Consider the following 22,768-nt stretch of genomic DNA (forward strand, 5'->3'; position numbering starts at 1 on the left):
CACCTCCTTCTCTTCCTGCCTCTCTACGCACGCCGCCGATCCGTGCTGCACGCCGCCGTGCCAATGGCCGCTTCTCTACGCCGGCTCCCCATGCTGGGGGGCGAGCCCTAGCGACCCCCGATGGTCCCAATGGCGGGCGACGGCGCGGTGACCCGAGTGGAGCCCCATGGCGGGCGACGACTCCCAGCCGGTCCCGATGGCGCGCGGTGACCCGTGCCGGAGCCCCATGGCGCACGGTGGAGACTCCAAGCGGCGCGCGCGGCAGGGTCACCGGCCTCTGGTATGCCTCCTCGTCTCCACCTTGTCACTAGGAGCTCCGGTGAGCTCCTACCAGCAGCAGTAGTGGAGGGGGGCTTGAAGTGGCATAGGGCGGTGGTCGGACGTGGCACAGGACGAAGGCGTGGGCTAGCAATGTGGTCGGCAGCCATGGCGGTTCTATGGTGTTCTTGACGAGCAGGAAGAGTGGAGAAGAAGAAGGAAGGCAGAGAGGAGACATGTGGCATGTGGGCCCCACATGTCAGTTAACGGTCAAACTAATGCTTCGTTTAGGTGTGGGCCTGACCTGCCATAATCACGATCAATTGATAAGCACTTGGTGATTTGGGTTTTTTTGGAAAAGCCGACCATCCATTTGGTAGTTATCTGAGAAAAATTAAAAACCGGTAGTTTTTTCAGAACCCTAACCTGTAAAATAGAGACGGACAATATATTTCAACACGTCACAACAGACTCAATGAAGCATCTGCTAGAAGCGACATAATTGAAGTGGCATATGACATAGGGTGCCCTTTTTCTTTCCACTATTCCAACAACAGGGACACAAACAGTGAGCAGGCCATTTCCCCTTGTGGAATACCAACCATGGGGCCAACAAATGAGAAAATTCAGGGAATGATGGAAGGCGTTTACATCCAGTGCATTCCAGAGGATGCTGATCTTCAGAGGGGCAGGCGTTCTAATTTTAGAGCTCAACTGTGGCCTAAAACCGAGAGAGATCCTATTCTTGGCTGAGCACATTGACCTCCACAAAAGGCACGGTGACAATGCTCCTCCTACCTGATCACATCCCCTCCACAGGGATCGCATTCTTCTTGCAAGATGAGTGCGATGGCAATCTGTGACCAGGATCTTGCAGCAAGGGAGGAGAACTCCTCGTCCATGCTGCCATTGCATGTGCAAAGAGTCTTCTGGATTGTAAAGAGCAGAGGGGTTGGAGATCTCGTGGTGGGCACAAGGAGGAGGTTTGGTTGAGAGGCACATGCGTTGGGGAATTCGGACCGTGAAATGCTTTTCATGCTTCAGGCCTGAGAAGAAGACGTCGCCGAGGAAGACGGGGTCAGGGGAGGTCGCCACCTCCGCCGTCGCAAATGCCACCGTCTCGACGCGATCTGGAGCACCCCTCATGGAATCTGGTAAGGACCACGGAGGATTCGTTTTGTACCATTTGTCAAATCCATCTTGTTGCCATGCTTGTCCCTGTAATGCATGTTGAATTCTGGTAATAATGCATGATGGGCCACAATGGTATTTAAATATGGACCCCAGACTATTGCAGCAGACTGTTTGAATTTTGTCGAGAGCAAAACTAAGATCCTTCAAATAAGCACAAAATGGAGTTCTCTCTAACAAATACTGAAAACTCACCTTGCAGAGGCTCCAAAACATGGGCAATCATCCGAAACAAGAGCAAACGGTGAACCTGCCGAAAGGTCTAGCATGGCCAAAAATGCAAAAGCATTCACATACCGTGAGTTAGCGACAGCCACCAAGAACTTCCGCTCCGACTACCTTCTGGGAGAGGGGGGCTTTGGCAGGGTCTACAAGGGACAGCTTGAAAATGGCCAGGTATATATAGGAACAACCCAATGACAAACATTCTTCAGATAGCCCTACTGACTTGTAACAATCTGCTCATTGTTTCAATTATCTTTTTGATGCATGATCAGATTGTAGCTGTCAAACAACTAGACCTGAATGGATTTCAAGGCAACCGTGAGTTCCTGGTTGAAGTCTTGATGCTCAGCCTCTTGCACCATCCAAACCTGGTCAGCTTGGTAGGCTATTGCGCAGACGGAGATCAGCGGCTACTGGTGTACGAGTACATGGCCTTAGGTTCACTTGCAGATCACCTGCTTGGTAAGCGCTAGTCTTTTCTTCAGTAATACGTTCAAGTTTCAGTGCTAAACTTAACATCCAAATTATACTAGAACGAAAATCTAGATTCTCATATTTCGCAAAAAAACAAAAAAAAATCTAGATTCTTATTGATCATGAATTAACATTGATGCGTCATTTTCAACTTAAAAAACATGTGAAATATATTCTCTCTTTTTTTGCGGACATGTGAAATATATTGAGGCAACAGTATAGCATCACTTTCAAGTGCTGTCACCGTTAGCACATTTGATTACTAGATGCATAAAAAACTTATAAGTTGAACTGTTGTTGTCGCAGATAACACTACTGATCAAATACCACTAAGTTGGCATAGAAGGATGAAGATAGTCCACGGAACCGCTAAGGGTCTCGAATACCTCCATGAGAAGGCTAACCCGCCGGTCATCTACCGGGATCTCAAGTCCCCCAACATCCTTCTTGATGAGGAATACAACCCTAAACTCTCAGACTTCGGGCTCGCAAAGCTTGGGCCTGTTGGGGAGAAGACACACGTCTCAACTCGAGTGATGGGCACATATGGGTACTGTGCTCCAGAATATATAAAAACAGGCCAGCTAACTATCAAGACTGATGTGTACAGTTTTGGGATATTCCTACTTGAGTTGATCACAGGACGAAAAGCTGTCGATTCATCTAAACCAGCAAGTGATCAAATCTTGGTTAACTGGGTATGCACCTTTTGTTCCTATATGCTTCTTCCCCATACAGAATGCTTAGTTAGGAATTATTTCAAAAAGATGCTTGCGACAAGATTTCTTTCAGATAGTTGAGCTAAATTCATGTTTGATCAACAGGCAATGCCCATTATCAGAGATAGGAGAAGGTACCATGAGTTAGTAGACCCTCTTCTTAGAGGTGAATACCCAGAAAAAGACTTGAACCAGGCTGTGGCTGTGGCAGCAATGTGCCTACATGAGGAAGACTCTGTGCGGCCATACATGAGTGACGCTGTTGTTGCATTGGGATTCCTTGCAGAAGTGCCCGCTGGCTGTGAAGAAAAACCTAGTAGCGCGCCCCAAAAGAAACAGGCTGAAGATCCCCCATTATCTAATGGAACTCAGCAAGATAAGAGCACATTCGATCGTCAAAGAGTTGTTGCTGAGGCCATCGAGTGGGGCGCCATGAGGCAAAAACAGAAAGCTCAAACTCAAGGAAAGACAACTGATTCCCAGTGCATTACAGATCCTACTGAAGCCAACAGGGTGTAAAAAGCCCATGAAATCCATGTGTAAAGTATTTTAGGCTCCCTTGACTAGTAGCTTTCCAAATTTGTGCCTGAATTGTCATATAGAAACTAGAAAGTGTAAATGGTATTCTTGTCTCATAAAGGTGGCAGGGCTCAGTCTCTAGGCATTGTAGTTCATACTGAATCCAAAAGGTTGTATAGTGAATTATGAGCCAAATGCGATTATGTGTCAAGTCGCAGTATATCATAGCAACAAACTTATAGATACTGACTAGAACCAGATACAAGTAAAAGATTGAGCTTTATTTGCAAGAATGTTGGACATATACAAAAGTATGAGAAGGATTGGATAGAACATCATCAAGCATTGAACATCAGGGACAGTTGACTAATGGTCTAAATCCTGCTCACCTCCTCAAGTTAGAACATGCACTGACAAGCTGGCTTCCAGAAGAATAATCTCAGTCCTCTTTAAACAGCTCACGGCCAATTATCATTCTTCTGATCTCACTAGTACCCGCCCCAATCTCGAACAGTTTTGCATCCCTCAGGAGACGGCCAGTTGGGTACTCATTTATGTATCCATTGCCACCAAGACACTGGATTGCCTGCCATAAGGGTAGTTTTAAGATCAATTAGTGGACCAGAAAAGAACTGACTGCAACTCACCAAGCTCAAAGCAGTTACAAATACTAAAGTTAGTAAGAACTTTGTCCAAGGAAGATAAAGTAGGAGATCTAGGATCAAATAATTGCAAAATTTGAGAGGTCAAACATTTATATCTTATATGTCCAGTAAAGGGGAAAAATAAGAGCAGAATTCCAGGATATTTGATTGCATTCCAAAGAAATCATGTAGAACAACACATGCAATCAAAATTCTCATGAACTGAGGAGAGGGTTCTGACCTCAAGTGCAACTTGTGTTGCCCTTTCAGCAGCAAAGAGGATCACTCCTGCACAATCCTGGTTGCAAATATTATATTAGATCAAGATGAAGTCAGTTGTTTTATTTTGTCTTGAACAGTAGAACACATGAATGTAGCCATGTGATGCAACAATGTGACTCGAAAAGAACAGAGACATGTTGGTGCTTTGTAATGTACCTTACGGTCAACTTTGCCATTATCACAGTCCCTAGCAACTGAGTATACAAATGATCTGGACAAAGAAAACTCCAGTAAGAAGCTATTTAAACTTCACAGTAGAAGTCTTGGGTTGGTATCCCTACCTTGATGATTGCAAGGAGGTGTACATATCTGCCATTTTCCCCTGCATTGGAAGATCACTAGTTATGATTAACGCCAGATGCCCACTAAGATCCTAACAAGACGTTGCACCTAGAAACAGGGGAACACGATACAATGGGCTGCATGGCTATACCTGTAAGAACTGAAATTCACCAATCGGACGGCCGAATTGCTCCCTTTGTCGAACATAAGGAAGAATAACATCAAGGCATGCCTGCATGAGCCCAATAGGGCCCCCAGCTAATACAAGTCTTTCCAGATCAAGACCAGACATCATGACATAAACACCTGCAACAAGAAACGTATCGAGAATATTCATGATGAGAATTTCGGTTCAGGAAGTCATTTTCATTTCCAGTTAGAAGTTTAGTAAGTCTTTTAGAAGGATATGAGGGTAAAATCCAAAAGACAAAAATCACAGTTTTCCTTGTTTACATTGGCATAGGGAACTGACTGCCAACAACCAAGTGAAGATCTCAGAATAGCAACAGAAGTATAGAATAGAATTCAAGACTGTCAGGAGATGATACCTTTCCCTTCTTCACCAAGAACATTCTCTTGAGGCACAAAGCAATTCTCAAAGACAAGCTCACATCTGTTAATGAGATATCTGTTCAGTAAGAACCTATAAACCATTTAATGACCCTGCTTAAATAGGAACATCTTACGTATCACTTCCTCGCATGCCAAGTTTGTCCAACTTCTGGGCAGTACTGAACCTGTAATGATAATACTGGCATGTAAACATTTTTGTAGTTTCAGCAAGAACTATTAATGTTTTATCCTGAACTTTATACATCCAAGCCTCAATCTAGTAATCAAAGACCATCTATACATACATTTCACAAAATTCTAGAAAGATATGCATTCATGCGCAATAGAGCATAAGGGAAGATAATGAAGTGGTTAATTACCCTGGCATTCCCTTCTCAATTATGAAAGCAGTTATTCCTTTCGATCCAGCAGTTATATCTGTTTTCGCGTAAACAACCTGTAAATCTCAGTTTCAGTGAACTAGCAGACTTATAATAGCCACATAGGATGATAACAACTAGTATAACTTATTTTGTAGCAAGGCTCCAACAGATTCAGTGCTCAAAATTCTGACAACCGGGTGAAAGGTGTAAATATGAAATATACTAAACTGTTCAGAAAGTGTACACGCACTCATTGGGAAAATCGACAGAACCTAAAGGAAACACATGGAAACACCAAAGAAACAAAAACCAACACAGCCAACAACAGTGGTGAACCATTCCTCAAAAATTAATAAGTGGTGAACCAAGCACGGCCGCAGATAATATGGGGGGTGAATGTACAAGGGCCTCAGAAGCTTACCAGTGTCTGAGCAGACGGACCATTTGTGCACCACATCTTATTCCCGTTAATGACATAGCCGCCATCTACTTTCTCAGCTTTGCACTTCATACTGACAACATCAGAGCCAGCTGAAAGTAGGAACTAATGTGAAATCCTGTGCATAGGTGGAACTGAACAGTACAGTATTCAAATGATACTTACAGTTTGGTTCACTCATTGCCAATGCCCCAATATGCTCCCCGCTGATTAGCTTCAGAGAAAAAGGAAAACCACATTGTCACAATCCATTATCATTGCAAATATGCCACTCCTGGTGGCTGAGTCTGACTGAAACAATGTTGATATATGGGAAGGAACCTTTGGCAAATATTTTTCCTTTTGGGCAGGGCTGCCATGACGGACCTACATACAAATACCACAAATATTACAGTTATGTTATTCAGGGGGTAATTTAATCAATGTACTAATGACTAAGTAACATACTATAAACAAAGTAGAGTAGTACCAACTGGTTGATGCACAGATTTGAGTGTGCGCCGTAGGAAAGGCCGACCGACCCGGACGCCCTGCTGATCTCCTCCATGGCGATGCAGTGGTACATGTAACCGAGCCCGAGCCCTCCGTACTCCTCTATGGAACATGACAACCCCGTGTTACTTAATCTATTCCCTCCACTAACATTAGACAATACAGAGCCAGGCAGTGTTGAAAAAGGCAATTATGTTAATGCACTCCACTAACGCTTTAACTAAGATGACCATCCGTCATCCGTCTTAATTAATCTATTCCCTTAACCCACCCTGAGGTCCCACCTAGCGCTTTCACTTTACTGAGGACTTGAACATTGTGTAAGTACTAAGTAGTACTCCCTCCGTCCAGGTGCATAGGGCACCTAAGAAGGTGCAGCGCGATCTAGGCACGTATGGATTGGACTAGTCAAAATTAATTAACGCGGCTTTATATGTGTATTTAGTGGGGAGATGCACTTGGGCATCCAACCATGGTGTGTGGCCGTTTGCATGCACGTCCAGCAATTATGTGTTGGGACTTGCATGCAGTGGCCATTTGCAATGACTGGCCGTATGTTCCTTGTTATCCGGGTTGGACTCATAAAATTAATTACTCCACACCGCGCTAGCTAATTGTAGTGCCTTACATTATAGGAATTTCTGGATTTCGTTAGGTGCCTAATGCACCTGGACAGAGGGAGTAGTATTTGACTAGTTCCTACCAATTGCGGCACAAGCAAAGGGGTACTAACGCATTGGGGATCAGATTCAATATTCAGACATGGCCCAGGGTAAAAACATTACTAATACTCCCTCCGTTCACAAATATATAAGATGTTTTGGATATTTTAATACGGATTACATACGGACTGAAATGAGTGGACAGACACACTAAAACGTTTCTATATATATCCGATTCAGAAAAAAGTTACTCCCATGGGTCGGAGGGAGTAGAACATCTTATGTTTGTGAACCGAGGCCCTCTCTTCACTATTATAAGATATTTTAACCTTTTTCTGAATCGGATGCATTTTAATGCATTTGTTCACTAGTTTCAGTCCGTACTCCGTATTGAAATATGCAAAACATCTTATAATAGTGAAACGGAGGGGGTAGTATTTACTAGTAGTACCCTGTGTTCTGCTTGTGTCTTCTAAGACCGAAATGGTCTTATAATATAGAGGAATTTTACCTGGGGAGGTGAGGCCGTGCAGGTTGAAGTCCCCCATGAGCTTCCACAGATTCACCTCCTGCCCGTACGCCCGCCCCAAGCACAGAGCTAACTTAATTAGTACTACTACTAACAGACACGGAACTCGAACGGAGAATCAGTCAGCGGTACGAGGGACCGCAGCCGCCCTCCTCACCTTGGGGAAGTGGTTGGAGGCGTCGATGGCGGCGGCGTGCGGCGCGATGTGCTCCTGCGCGAACCGGTGCACGCTCTCCTTGAACTGCAATAGGAAGAAAAATTATGCCAGCCGCGGTGAGCGAGGGCGCGAATCGCAGGGCCAGCCGGTCCCTCTCCGCGGCGGCGGGACGGCGGATTCGAGGGTCTCGCGGCGCGGCGGGGCTGATTAGTCAGCTGATTAATTACCTGCTCCTGGGTGTCGTCGAAGAGGAGGGAGGAGGCGGCGGAGAGCCACCGGCGCGCGGGCCCCGCGCCCGCCGCGCGGCGGAGGAGTGCCGGCAGCCGGCGCTGCATCGCGGCGGCGACCGTCCGCTCGCTCGCTCGCTCGCCGGGAAGGGAGACGATGGATGACTGGAGCAGAGTAATAGTACTACTAGCGTGGCTGGCTTGCTCGAGTGCCGCGGCTGCTGCCTCTGCCTCACGGCTACGCGTGTCCTTTTCTACGGGGACGAGGAGGAGTGGCGTGTTTGGATTTGCGAGCCCAGACGATCAGTGCACATCGCTCCATTTGATCCCAGCAGGAAAGTGTGCAGTATTGTTAATTGAGCAGGATTTGAGCAAGAAAGCGGAAAATTAAAACGGAGGCGGCACGTGGGATGTGATCCGCTAACTAGTTTCCCTTATCCTCTTTGTCATCGTCGAGCTGGCTAGCTAGGAGTGTCCAACTTTCCGGCGGCTTCTTCTGATCTGATCTCGCTTGGCCTAGCTTATCGGCGGTTCGGGAAAGAGAAGAGGATAGATAGGTGGAGTACGAGCTGTCCCCTTGGCAGCTCATCTCTGAGGCTAGTAAGTAATTTAGAGTAGTAACATGCATATGTTACTAGTCTTTGTTACTACCTACATAGTGGATAGTAACATAAGTTTAGTGTCATACAAGCATTCATTTATTAGGTTGTAGACACATTTTGCATTGGGGTGCGTTATGTTACAGTAACATACTATGTTACCACAAACACCTCTCTCCTCATTAACTCTTTGCCACATAAGCATATTTATCTTGGGATGTGTTATGTTACTAGCTAAGTTACTCCCACTATGGCTAGCCTGATCCATGTTGCCGTGTGCGGGCTATCAAATTATGTGCAGAAGGTCCCTAAGAAAAATGCGCTCCGTCCAATCCATATAAAAGTTGTATTAAACGTGTGTCAATTAATATGGATCAGAGGAAGTACAGAAGGTCGTGTTTGTGTGGCAATGCCATGTGAATTTAATGTCCTGGTTATGCATAGTAGTAGCTTTGACTCTGTTGGAGTGTGGAGCTTAGTATGTAAACACAAACGGGGCAAGCATTCCAGGACAATAGTTTTCCAATGAATGTTTTTTTTGGAATGTCAGGGGCATCTCTGCTCCAGGGAGAAAACCCCTTATAGTTGATACAATTAAGAAAGTGCAAGCATTTGTCCTAGGTTTCCAGAAAATCAAAAAGGAAGAATTTTCTGACTCCTACCTTAAGTCTTTAGTAGGGAGTAGGAACTTCTCCTGGCACCACCTCCCATCTAAAGGCTCTGCTTGGGGCATCCTGATGGGTGTGGATGCTGACCTGTTTGAGATCATCTCCTGGTCTCATCTTGATTACTCAGTTAGTTGTGTGCTTAAGATGAAGAACAAGGATGTAACCTTTAGAATTATCACTGTTTATGGATCCCCCTATGATGAAGGGAAAGAAGCATTTATTTCTAAGCTTCACTCCTTGTTCATAGAAAATCCATACCCCACCCTGATTGGGGGGGGGGGATTTCAATCTAGTTATATATGCTAGAGAAAAAAGCAATGGGGTTGTCAACCATAGATGGTGTGACAATTTCAGTGCTTGGATAGAAATTTGGAGTCTGTTGGAAATCAAGTTGTCTAGTAGAAAATTCACCTGGGCTAATAACCAGGTAGACTTAATCATGTCTACAATAGATAGGCTCTTCTGCAATACGGAGCTTGACAAAATATTCCCTCTAGCCTCCTGCATTGCTCTACCTAGATGTGGCAGTGAGCATGCACCCATTATTTGGGAATCAGGTGTGGAACAAATGCCTAAAAGTAGTAGTTACAAGATAGAAAAATGGTGGCTTCTTAGAGAAGACTTCTCCAATCTAATTGCCAAAATTTGGAATGAACCCACCTTTATAGCCGCCATTTGGACAATTGGAAGGAGAAAATGAGAAAACTTAGAAGAGTGACCAAAGGTTGGAGCTCAAATGAAGAGGCTCAACTTAGAAGATATAAGAAAATCCTTTTAGAGGAATATGACAAACTAGACATCAAATCTGAAACTGAAGTGCTTTCTGACTTTGAATCATCTAGGCTCAAATTCACACATAGTGAACTCCAGAAAATCTGGCTCCAAGAGGAGATCAAAGCTAACCAGAGATCTAGGGATAGAGACATTAAGGAAGGAGACAGGAATACTGAGTACTTCCATGCAGTGGCAAACCAACGGAGGAGGAAGACAGCTATCCACTCTTTGGATGGCCCACTTGGGCTAGTCACTGACACTAGGGAAATGCTTGTGATTGCTTGTGATTACTATAAGAATATCTTCAAGAAAGAGGAAAGGAGTGGGATCCAGTTAGACCCAACCTTCTTCTCGGACATAGAAAAAGTTAACAATGCTGAAAATGAAGCCCTCAAGGCCCCCTTCTTGGAAGAAGAAATCAAAAAGGTTGTCTTTGAATCATACTCTGATGGTGCCCCTGTCCCGGATGGTATCCCCTTCTTTTTTTTACCAGCACTTTTGGGAGTTGGTAAAAAAAGACCTGATAGCCATGTTTGAAGTTTTTCATCAAGGAGAACTGGCTATTCGTAGGCTTAACTTTGCTATGCTGACTTTAATCCCAAAGGAAGCTGATGCTTCCAGTATGAAAAAATTTAGGCCTATTAGTTTGCTAAATTGTAGCTTCAAGATCTTCACCAAGGTCCTCACAAACAGGCTAGCTAAGATTCTGCAAAGGCTTATAGCTAGTAACCAGTCAGCCTTCCTTAAAGGTAGGTATATATTAGAAAGTGTGGTTACAACTCATGAGATTCTGCACTCCATCCACTCTACCAAGAGGCATGGCCTAGTGCTTAAACTAGACTATGAAAAGGCTTTTGACAAGGTAGATTTGGATTTCCTTGAAGAGCTGCTTAGAAAAAGAGGGTTTGGTGAAAAATGGGTCCATTGGATACTGCAAGTAACTAGAGGAGGATCAGTGGGTGTTAAGCTAAACAACACTGAGAGTGACTTTTTCCTTACAGGGAAAGGTTTAAAGTAGGGGGACCCCATTTCCCCTCTGCTGTTCAACCTGGTAGTTGATATTTTAACTAGGATGTTAATGAAAGCAGCAAATCATCAGTTGATACAGGGATTTTGTTCTGAGATTTGCCCTGGACGGATAGTATGCCTCCAGTATGCTGATGATACTATTTTGTTTTTAGATAATAACCTAGAACATACTAGGAACCTTAAAATGGTTCTCTCTAGTTTTGAGTTGATCTCGGGGATGAGAATCAATTACTTAAAAGTGAGCTCATACCAGTTAACATGGAGGCATCTGAGGTGGGGGAGTTCCTAGAGATCCTAGAGTGCACTAAAGGGCCCTTCCCCATTAAATACCTTGGGATACCTTTACACTATGATAAGCTTAGGAGGGAAGATGTTCAACCACTTATTGATAAGATAATGAAAAGGATTACTGGATGGAGAGGGAAACTTCTTTCTTACAAGGGGAGAATTATCCTCATCCAAGCATGTTTAGCTAGTATTTCTGTGTACTTACTTTCTTTCTTTAAATTCCCTAAGTGGGCAATAGAACTTATTAATGCCCAAATGGCAAATTGCCTATGGAATGATTTTGAGGGACATAGGAAACTGCACTTAGCTAACTGGAAGATGGTTTCTATGAAGAAAGAATTTGGAGGTCTTGGCATCCCAAATCTCCAGGAGGTCAACCTCTGCCTCTTATGAAGGTGAAGGGAAACCCTGGAAGATGATGATAGACCAGAAATATATGAGAGGCAAAACTAATGTTTTTGCCCCAAGCACCTCCACCAGTACCTTTAGGTTCTGGAAAGGAGTGAAATCCATCATCCAAACTTTGAAGTTTGGATATAGATGGAAAATAGGGACAGGAGATAAGATTAGGTTTTGGGAAGATACTTGGTTTGGCACCTCCCCCCTAACAGTACAATTCTGGCACATCTACATGGTTTGCAATGAGCAAAACAAAAGTGTCAGGGATGTATGGGATGGTGAAATACTAAAGTTGACCTTTAGGAGGAACTTTGATAATAAGATGATGGAACAATGGTACCAGCTATTGGATATTGCTAAAGAAATCATCTTTGATGGTGACTCTAATGCCCTAATCTAGCAACTTGAGAACAAGGGTGTCTACTCCTCTAGTTCTCTGTACCATGTGATTAACTTTAGGGGAGTGCAGCCCCTGTTCCTGCCAGCTGTATGGAAACTGGTAGTCCCCCCAAAGATTCATGTCTTCCTATGGATGTTCTCCCAAAACAAGCTGATGACTAGGGACAACCTGAGGAAAAGACATATAATCAAACCACTTGATTGTGTTTTCTGTGCTTAACATGAAACAAACCACCATTTTTTTGACTATGTGGTAGCCAGGAATATTTGGTTGTTTGTCAATCTCTTTTTCCAAAAGAACTTGGGTACAAACTTTGAGTCTGTGGCCCAATTTTGGATCTCTAATAAAAACAATTTAGCTTTAAACATAGTTAGTTCTGCTGTCCTTTGGTGTTTATGGAAATATAGGAACTCTATAATTTTTAATAACACCATTTGGACGTCTATTAGTCAGGTGTGGAGACTGATACACATGATGCTAAAGTTCTGGGTGACTCTGATCCCAGAAGCAAGCAAATGTCGAGTGGAAGAATTCTTGAGAGCACTGGCGAAGCTACTCCAGCAACTCTTGATGATCTCGAGTGGCTGAAGGCAAGAAACCCTGGATTGGGTGTTGGTGTATGCTGGGACAACCTCAAGATCTCTGAGGACAGCGACTTCCTTTCTCCTGCCAAGAAGCGCGACGCTGACAGCAAGACCATGGTGAACAACCCCTTGTCTACCCTTGCAATCTGCTGGTCGCCCCAGGCGGCCCTGGCACCACCACTCAAGAGGAGGGGAGCGAGCGAACCCGTGGTGTGATCTCACCCCTGCTTCCTGTCGCCCCCCCTGTTTTACCTTCTTTGTGTTTTTTGTTTTTGCCCTTTGGCTCTTGTCGAGCAGGGCTGTAGAAACTGTCTAAATCTGGACCGTCGAACTCTAGCTTAATAGTGGTTAAGACTCTGTATGGTTTCATTCTGGTTAATGGAACCGGGAATAGGACTCCCTGTTCTTCTAAAAATACTTCATTGGATAAACATGAAAGCACAAATTACAGAAGGATCCAAATAAAAAGGAGCATTACAACTAAGTCCCTGGCTTTTACAAGGAGGGCCCCAGGCTGAAAGCAAGAAACATGATTGGGTCCTTGACAGCCGCCGGCTAGATTGAACCTCGCCACCGCCGGGGATGAACCACTTGGCGTGCCGAATCGCCATGGAAGCATCACCTGCTCACCATGGCCTTTGAACCGTTGCTGGAACTGCCTCCCATCAGGCACGCAGGCCGGGAGGAATGTAGTTAGCCACCATCCATGGGTGTCGTCGCTCCACCAAAGTGACATCTGCTGATAGGCTTGAACTCAACTTGTGGGATTCAGTTTTCTACATCTTCTCTTCTCCTCATCCACCACCATCGCGGCATGAGAAAACAAGCAAGAGTAGATGGATGCCCTCTCGATCAGGAAACACCCGAGCCGGACCGAGTTTATTCAAGGGGTACTCTCAGATCCAGTGCCTTCCGCTTCCCTCCACCATGAGGACAAGGAAGAAGACAACGGCGATCACCACCAGACGATGCTCGGGAGCTCTGATAACCCACAAGTATAGGGGATCGCAACAGCTTTCGAGGGTAGAGTATTCAACCCAAATTTATTGATTCGACACAAGGGGAGCCAAAGAATATTCTTGAGTATTAGCAGTTGAGTTGTCAATTCAACCACACCTGGATAACTTAGTATCTGCAGCAAAAGTGGTATGATAGTAATGGTAACAGTAGCAACAGAAAAGGTAAATGTTTTTGGGTTTTCGTAGTAGTTGTAACGGTAGCAACGGAAAAGTAAATAAGCGAAGAACAATATATGAAAAGCTCGTAGGCAATGGATCAGTGATGGATAATTATGCCGGATGCGATTCCTCATGCAATAGTTATAACATAGGATGATATAGAACTATCTCCAATTCATCAATGTAATGTAGGCATGCATTCCGTAAATAGTCACACATGCTTATGGAAAAGAACTTGCATGACATCTTTTGTCCTACCCTCCCGTGGCAGTGGGGTCCTAGTGGAAACTAAGGGATATTAAGGCCTCCTTTTAATAGAGAACCGGACCAAAGCATTAACACATAGTGAATACATGAACTCCTCAAACTACGGTCATCATCGAGAAGTGTCCGGATTATTGTCACTTCGGGGTTGTCGGATCATAACACATAATAGGTGACTACTAGATCATGGATGGCGCACGCTGCCGCACCCGTCCATTTTTTCAAGAGGTTGGTTTGAATTTTCTTTTATATGTGAAGGAATGAAACATGAAAGTTAAATTTGGTAAGACCTATCAATACAATGTCAGTAATTGAAGTGAGGGAATTTCAATCGTTCTACAAAACAAAAAGGGGTCAAATATGTAACACATATAGCTTGATAGAGGAATGGATCATTTTATTGGATGGAGCAAAAACTAAATTGAACATCAGTTTATAAGTTTTTTTTCTTGGCGAAGTTGGCACAAAAATTTGTAAAGCGTATCCTTGAACATATAAATAAGATATCAATAGTTTTGGCCCATCCAATGCATTAACAGAGCTTCGGAACTTCTAAATCGGGAGGTGATCTCACAACTGCTACCCATTTTGTCTCGGATGTATTATAATCATCCCATCCCCATACTCAATAAACCAAACGCATGAAAGGTCGTGGGCACGCGCCATTGCACAGGAGCTCACCTGCAGCACTTGCTCGAGTATTTGCTATTGATATGACACAGGAAGCTTCCTAAAGCAGCAATACCTGTGTTATTAGCACTGAGCTACTGAAGACACAAGGTGTACGTAGTTGACTACCTTTTCTACTGGAGACACAAGGCGTAGTTAACTTCTTTGCCTTCTACGCACGTATTTACATAAGATTCACTGATCTATATGGACCTTACCTGAGATGCTTGCCTGCTGAGTGTATCTCAAGCACCATAAGTCATAATAGGTTCCACCCGTAGCAATGAGTCCATCCACGATCCAAAGCGGTAGCTCCCATCTCCTCTTCCTCTCGCCGGGGTGGTGACGTTGTCGGGGCTGACGGTGAGGAAGATGGCGCAATCGCCGGACGCATGACTGCCAGCGCCATGTCGAAGGAAGATGGGGCTTGTATTGTCACGCAGAGGGAGATGAGGCCACAATACGCCCCCTCGCATCTCTTTCACTGCCAGCGCTGCTGCCTGAGCACATGTAGGGTTTGCGAGCCATGATGAGCGCGTTGCCACACCCGTCTATTATTGTCCTTATAATTGCTAGGCATCCAAAGTAATTTGTATACATTTGTTTGAATTGTTTTGAAGTACTGTGCTTTAGTATAGTTTGTGCTTTCCACCATCAATGATGGTATGTAACTGAATAGAGAAATTCTATTGGTTGCAAGAGAAGAGTGTGTTGAGCTTTTTTCTTAGGTCCAATAAACTTGTAGTTGTTTGACCTTGGGTCTGAGGTGTTTTAGTTTTGAATTAGGATGATTGATGGTTTTGTGATTGATCCTAGCCTCTTTTGGCTCCTAAAAAAGCTCCATCGCAAAGGCTCACATCACTACATCCAAAAAACAGGAAAGTTGAAGAAAAACAATAGAAATATGAGAAAATGAAAGAAATAGATCGTACATATACTGCAAAAAAATTGGAAATATATTAACTAAACAATATCAATGCATTCTAAAATTGTTGATGACCCGCAAGAAATTCTTCATTTTCGTCTAACAAATAGACATTTTTTTAATTTTGCATCGAACAAATAGACATTCTACAACCCCCAGCTGAGAAGCATTACACTCAGGTATACATCCCTTTTGTAGGTGTACAATAAACTGAGGATACCCAGAATAAAACTGTATCCCAACAACTGTTTTCACATCAAGCACAATTGACTGTTCTATATCACGACATTCAGGAGCAGGCTTATCCTTTCTGCAACTACTCGGAGAAACGACAATTCATTTTCGGGCCTGAGGTCAGCTTTTCAGATTTGATCACGTGCGAGATAACTTGGCATCACAATGAGAGAAATAGATGATGCCCCTGTACTACCTCATGTATTGCCTTCAGGCATACCTGATGTATTGCCTTCAGGCAATAACACAATGTACTAAATTGGTTCACATAATTTAGAGAAAGATAATCCACACAATGAGCAGAAGTAAAATATGGACGCTAATATATAATGCAGCTTAAAGTTGACATGTTGGTAGTGTCCAGTATACTGAAGTTGATAGTTTCTTGACTCCTACATATGACACTGGATTGCTTCTAGTCAATTAAATATGCAGTAGATAGGAAGAAAAATACAGGAGAATAGCACATGACCAGTATTGAAAGGACATGGGAAAACTACTTAGAGGTCAATGAAATATTAATCTAGTTTGCAACTGAAAGACTCTAGAATGATATCCTTATGCTGAAAATAATCTGCCACTTAGTTGCTACCTTGGCATCCCTCTGAAATTAAATACATTAGCACTTATTTTACTTATAACATTAAATTAATTGTTAAGATATGGATTTAGATATAAAATAACTGAAAGCTTTGAGACTTATATATAGCATCCATTTATTTTACCTGTAACAGATTTACATTTTGTTAAGTAGATGATTGAAAAGCATTCTTCATGCAGATCTAAACTTTCCTTCACTAAAGGTCGATAAGTGAAAATAAGTGATAAATCAGTTGTACCTGTAAATGTGCATGAATGGCAGAAACCTGACTGGCTTTACGGCCTAAGACCACAAGGAAGTTGTCCGCTTTTATATCATGACGAAGGAAGTCCTCAAGTACAGTTACTCTACCTTCCCAATCTGCACAGAAAATTTTCATTACTTTTACTTGGTGGTAAAAAAACGACTAAATAAGGATTCATAAGATTTTACTTTGGAGATAAACATTTTCAGTGGTATTCTATCAGACATGTAGTCCAGCATTAATAGTCAAAATGATAAGATAGAGTAAGAAAAAAAATCAGCATTTGATCAGCAAGCAAAAAATATATTGTTTAGAGAGTGCATTTTCTATCGCGATAGTTGAATAATTCGTCCAAACTTGAACTAAGAAGATAATGGCCATGAACTTATACTATCCGTCCACTCCAAACCACTTCCCAATGCCGAATCCCTAATTAAGTTTGAAATGAAACATTAAGTTAATAGCCATAAATTTATTTTATTAAAATGCAGGTTGTTGTATTGCTAATTAATTAACATCCCTTACGGAATAGTGTATAGTCTCATGATGATGTTGATGATCCATTGGTTTAATAGATTTATAACAAATTGTGGGATGATACAAAGTAGGAACATTCAGGTAGGTACGTTCAGATGCTAGCAGTTGCAGGGGCAATGACATGCCCTAGCACTCGGAATTTATGTTGAGACAAAAAAATATGCTCAAGTTCTGAAAGAATGGTACCACTTAATTCTTACCTACATTTTTTCATGGCATAGTACTTGCTAGCACATATTGCAAGGAGCCATTACAACAACAACAACAAAGCCTTTAGTCCCAAACAAGTTGGGGTAGGCTAGAGGTGAAACCCATAAGATCTCGCAACCAACTCATGGCTCTGGCACATGGATAGCAAGCTTCCACGCACCCCTGTCCATAGCTAGCTCTTTGTCGATACTCCAATCCTTCAGGTCTCTCTTAACGGACTCCTCCCATGTCAAAATCGGTCGACCCCGCCCTCTCTTGACATTCTCCGCACGCTTTAGCCGTCCGCTATGCACTGGAGCTTCTGGAGGCCTGCGCTGAATATGCCCAAACCATCTCAAACGATGTTGGACAAGCTTCTCCTCAATTGGTGCTACCCCAACTCTATCTCGTATATCATCATTCCGGACTCGATCCTTCCTCGTGTGGCCACACATCCATCTCAACATACGCATCTCCGCCACACCTAACTGTTGAACATGTCGCCTTTTAATCGGCCAACACTCCGCGCCATACAACATTGCGGGTCGAACCGCCGTCCTGTAGAACTTGCCTTTTAGCTTTTGTGGCACTCTCTTGTCACAGAGAATGCCAGAAGCTTGGCGCCACTTCATCCATCCGGCTTTGATTCGATGGTTCACATCTTCATCAATACCCCCATCCTCCTGCAACATTGACCCCAAATACCGAAAGGTGTCCTTCCGAGGTACCACCTGGCCATCAAGGCTAACCTCCTCCTCCTCACAGCTAGTAGTACTGAAACCGCACATCATGTACTCGGTTTTAGTTCTACTAAGCCTAAACCCTTTCGATTCCAAGGTTTGTCTCCATAACTCTAACTTCCTATTTACCCCCGTCCGACTATCGTCAACTAGCACCACATCATCCGCAAAGAGCATACACCATGGGATATCTCCTTGTATACCCCTTGTGACCTCATCCATCACCAATGCAAAAAGATAAGGGCTCAAAGCTGACCCCTGATGCAGTCCTATCTTAATCGGGAAGTCATCGGTGTCGACATCACTTGTTCGACACTTGTCACAACATTATTGTACATGTCCTTGATGAGGGTAATGTACTTTGCTGGGACTTTGTGTTTCTCCAAGGCCCACCACATGACATTCCGCGGTATCTTATCATAGGCCTTCTCCAAGTCAATGAACACCATATGCAAGTCCTTCTTATGCTCCCTATATCTCTCCATAAGTTGTCGTACCAAGAAAATGGCTTCCATGGTCGACCTCCCAGGCATGAAACCAAACTGATTTTTGGTCACGCTTGTCATTCTTCTTAAGCGGTGCTCAATGACTCTCTCCCATAGCTTCATTGTATGGCTCATCAGCTTAATTCCACGGTAATTAGTACAACTCTGAACATCCCCCTTGTTCTTGAAGATTGGTACTAATATACTCCGTCTCCATTCTTCTGGCATCTTGTTTGCCCGAAAAATGAGGTTGAAAAGCTTGGTTAGCCATACTATCGCTATGTCCCCGAGACCTTTCCACACCTCAATGGGGATACAATCAGGGCCCATCGCCTTGCCTCCTTTCATCCTTTTTAAAGCCTCCTTCACCTCAGACTCCTGGATGCGCCGCACAAAACGCATGCTGGTCTCATCAAAGGAGTCATTCAGTTCAATGGTAGAACTCTCATTCAGTTATCAGCTTGTCGAAGTACTCCCACCATCTATGCTTAATCTCTTCATCCTTCACCAAGAGTTGGCCTGCTCCGTCCTTGATGCATTTGACTTGGCCAATATCCCTCGTCTTCCTCTCCCGGATCTTAGCCATCTTATAGATGTCCCTTTCACCTTCCTTCGTGCCTAACCGTTGGTAGAGGTCCTCATATGCCCGACCCCTTGCTTCACCAACAGCTCGCTTTGCGGCCTTCTTCGCCATCTTATACTTCTCTATGTTGTCTGCACTCCTATCCAGGTATAGGCGTCTGAAGCAATCTTTCTTCTCTTTAAGCGCCTTCTGGACATCATCATTCCACCACCAGGTATCCTTATCTTCGCTTCTCCTTCCCCTGGACACTCCAAACTCCTTCGAGGCCACCTTACGAATGCAAGTCGCCATCTTCATCCACACATTGTCCGCATCCCCTCCTTCCTCCCAAGGGCCCTCCTTAAATACCCTCTCCTTGAACACCTGAGCTACCTCCCCCTTGAGCTTCCACCACTTCATTCTAGCGACCTTGGCACGCTTATCCCGCTGGACACGAATCCGAAAGCGGAAGTCAGCAACCACCAGCTTATGCTGGGGTACAACACTCTCCCCAGGTATCACCTTACAGTCTAGGCACGCACGCCTATCTTCTCTTCTCGAGAGGATGAAATCAATCTGGCTAGAGTGTTGGCCACTACTAAAAGTCACCAGATGTGATTCTCTCTTTCTAAAGAGGGTGTTAGCTACAATCATGTTGTAGGCTAGAGCAAAGCTTAAGACATCTTCTCCTTCTTGATTCCTGATGCCATAGCCAAAGCCCCCATGCGCCCCTTCAAAACCTGTGTTAGATGTACCCATGTGGCCATTGAGGTCTCCTCCTATGAAGAGCTTCTCACCAATCGGTACACTCCTAACCATGTCTTCCAAGCCTTCCCAGAACTCCCTCTTGGTGTTCTCATTGTGGCCTACTTGCGGGGCATATGCGCTGATAACATTGAGAACCAAGTCCTCAGCTACCAGCTTGACCAGGATAATCCGGTCCCCACGTCTCCTGACGTCTACCACTCCATACTTGAGGCTCTTGTTGATCAAGATGCCTACGCCATTTCTGTTTGCAACCGTCCCCGTGTACCACAGCTTGAAGCCGGTATCCTCCACCTCCTTCGCCTTCTGTCCTCTCCATTTGGTTTCTTGGACGCAAAGGATATCAACACCTCTCCTCACTGCTGCATCAACTAGCTCCCGAAGCTTCCCTGTCAGAGACCCTACGTTCCAGCTACCTAAGCGAATCCTCCTAGGCTCGTCTAGCTTCCTTACCCTTCGCACTCGTCGAGTCAAATGCTAAGACCCTTGCTCATTTTCCACTACATCCGGGAGCCGATGTAGCGCGCCACTAAGGATGCGACGACCCGATCCTCGCTCACTTGCCACCGTATCCGGATCAAGATACGGCGCGCATTGCAAGGAGTCATTCTGTAAGAAAATAACTGTCAAAATAGAAATTGGCCCAAATTATTGTTCTCAACATCAACACTATCACCGTTATTACCTGAGGAGGTTCCGGGTGACCCTGAAGGGGTTTAGCAATGATGACCTTGCTGTTGGTTCTTCATGAACGGGTAGAAGAGGGTGCTGAAACACGTCATACAAGCAAACTGATTGGAATATGCAGTTCAGTTGGCACAAAATTCAATTAAATATCACGCAGCATAAGCAAATTGGGTGGAGGGAGGGGCGATGATCTCACAATAAAGGCTTAAAGACCTTGAGCACTTACTTGATGGTGACACAGGCGTCCTTTTTGGGTAGGCTCGGTGATCTCTTGAGGTCTGTCCCCTGTAGCAGCGATGCGATATTGCGGAGCTTGAAGTCTGAAATGGCGACATGGTTCTCTGTCTTCACTTTGCACCCTTCATTGGATAATCCTTCCCCTTCCACATTTCTTCTCTGTGATGCCACCACACCGTGTCATTGGCAAACACGTAGAGCACATGGAGGTAGCATACACCCTTCAGCTCCTTCTCGAGTAGCTTGCAGAGTAGCAGCAACAAGTTATTACATTCTTCAGATCTGCCTTACTTAGTTACTTCACATCTCATTTTCTACAACACCGCATATACTTCATTTAGAGAACTTTACAAAACCCTATCGTTTTGATTTCCATATCATAGGATGGCATATTACTTTGATTGTCTGATCCATCAATAAGAAAGCTATTCCTAATCAACACAAACCATAGATCCAATACCAAAGAAAGTCCAAACAGATTAATACTAATACATTCGGTAGCATTGACATGTTGACAGAATGCATCAGAGCAACCTCATTTGTGTACCTGCAACCTATTGGGGGTAATAGTCGACAATCAAAATGCTTCGACCATAAACGAATATGGTACTCTTGCAATGGTCCATGTTCACATATACTCCCTCCATTCCTAAATATAAGTCTTTGGAGAGATTCCACTATGCACCACATACGGATGTATGTAGATGCATTTTAGAGTGTAGATTCACTCATTTTGTTCTGTATGTAGTCCATAGTGAAATCTCTACAAGGACTTATATTTAGGAATGGAGGGAGTATATATTCTTCTGAACCATAAGAAGCCACGAAATTGATAGGTGTTAGAGCTAGGAAAAATTCTCACCGCAGCAAAACAATGCAGGAGCTCAAACACGCCACCGAGTCTGAGCATGAACAACGTATGCTGGCTCCCCTCCCTTCCTGTCCCGCAAGCCATGTAGGATGTCGACCATCGTCATCGTCATCACCGCCTGGAATCTCTGAACCAGAGGAGGCGAATCCGCGCAGGAGGCGTGGAAGAAGGCGATGAAGGCCGAGCCAAGGAGCACGGGAGGCCGCTGGCGCCGCCACGCGTCAGACAGGGGCGGCTAGGGTTAGCCGCAGCGCCGCCGGCGAGGTAGAACAGCGAGCCGGTGGTGGATGATCGGAGGAGGAGAGTAGGACGTAGTCCGTGTGGCGCTGTCGCAGTGCGAATCGGCGGTGGAGGCGGCCGGTGCTGGTAGCGGCAGGCCGGCAGCGACGGCGCGATCTAGTGAGGGGATGAAGGAAAGGAAGAGAGAGGAGGGTGCGTTGGATGGGATCCTAGTAGAGGCCCAGTAGGTCAGTAGGCCCAATTGAATCTCCTACGCCCAAAAAAGCCACCGGAGCAGCGGCCCGAGAAGCCACCGCAGCCTGTACGCGCGATTTAGCATGTACGACGCGATTTTGGTGGGATTAGGAACAAATCTGACGGCCGAGGATGCCTAAAAATGACGATCCAACGGATAAAAAGACTAATGGTCTGAAAGGGCAGGAAAAATGCTCAGTTATAATATATTTAAATAAACTTGCAAGATAGGATTAAGAACACACATATATTCATGAAAACATAATAGGTTCAGATCTGAAATCATGGCACTCGGGCCCTAGTGACAAGCATTAAGCATAGCAAAGTCAT

At 44.4% G+C, this 22,768-nt stretch overlaps 2 protein-coding genes and 1 long non-coding RNA gene across 10 annotated transcripts; 1 reads left to right on the top strand and 2 right to left on the bottom strand.

Annotated features, from left to right (window-relative positions):
• Positions 1–734: 734 nt before the first annotated feature.
• Positions 735–8,265, bottom strand: LOC119322061 (isovaleryl-CoA dehydrogenase, mitochondrial). Of its 5 annotated transcripts, XR_005155391.1 has the most exons (17): positions 8,036–8,265; positions 7,809–7,892; positions 7,634–7,691; positions 6,438–6,562; positions 6,290–6,334; positions 6,134–6,182; positions 5,951–6,060; positions 5,527–5,603; positions 5,281–5,331; positions 5,143–5,207; positions 4,746–4,900; positions 4,594–4,634; positions 4,469–4,523; positions 4,272–4,328; positions 3,776–3,972; positions 1,645–2,129; positions 735–1,476 (listed from the first exon to the last, which is right to left on the bottom strand). XR_005155391.1 is itself a non-coding variant. In XM_037595565.1 (15 exons), exons 1-15 carry the CDS (start codon positions 8,141–8,143, stop codon positions 3,826–3,828), a joined length of 1,227 nt encoding a protein of 408 aa, XP_037451462.1. In that variant the 5' UTR covers positions 8,144–8,262; the 3' UTR covers positions 3,647–3,825. The 5 variants fall into 5 exon arrangements, 1 of the variants encoding a protein (XP_037451462.1); XR_005155392.1 differs by lacking the exon at positions 1,645–2,129; XR_005155387.1 differs by having other exon boundaries at positions 735–2,129.
• On the top strand, positions 1,259–3,480 carry LOC119350200 (probable serine/threonine-protein kinase PBL25). Its single transcript, XM_037618145.1, has 5 exons — positions 1,259–1,412; positions 1,652–1,845; positions 1,947–2,136; positions 2,455–2,846; positions 2,973–3,480. The coding sequence occupies exons 1-5, from the start codon at positions 1,259–1,261 to the stop codon at positions 3,384–3,386; spliced, it is 1,344 nt and encodes a 447-aa protein (XP_037474042.1). The 3' UTR covers positions 3,387–3,480.
• Positions 8,266–15,846: 7,581 nt separating the features above from the next.
• LOC119322080 lies at positions 15,847–22,387 on the bottom strand. 4 transcript variants are annotated; one of them, XR_005155412.1, is made up of 4 exons: positions 21,956–22,387; positions 21,083–21,323; positions 20,855–20,937; positions 15,847–17,007 (listed from the first exon to the last, which is right to left on the bottom strand). It is a non-coding gene; the product is annotated as an uncharacterized LOC119322080 (long non-coding RNA). The 4 variants fall into 4 exon arrangements; XR_005155402.1 differs by having other exon boundaries at positions 21,083–21,335; XR_005155405.1 differs by having other exon boundaries at positions 15,847–16,650; positions 16,886–17,007; positions 21,083–22,387.
• Positions 22,388–22,768: the final 381 nt, after the last annotated feature.

The sequence above is a fragment of the Triticum dicoccoides genome, chromosome 1B (genome assembly GCF_002162155.2).
Source record: "Triticum dicoccoides isolate Atlit2015 ecotype Zavitan chromosome 1B, WEW_v2.0, whole genome shotgun sequence".
Lineage (NCBI taxonomy): Eukaryota > Viridiplantae > Streptophyta > Magnoliopsida > Poales > Poaceae > Triticum > Triticum dicoccoides.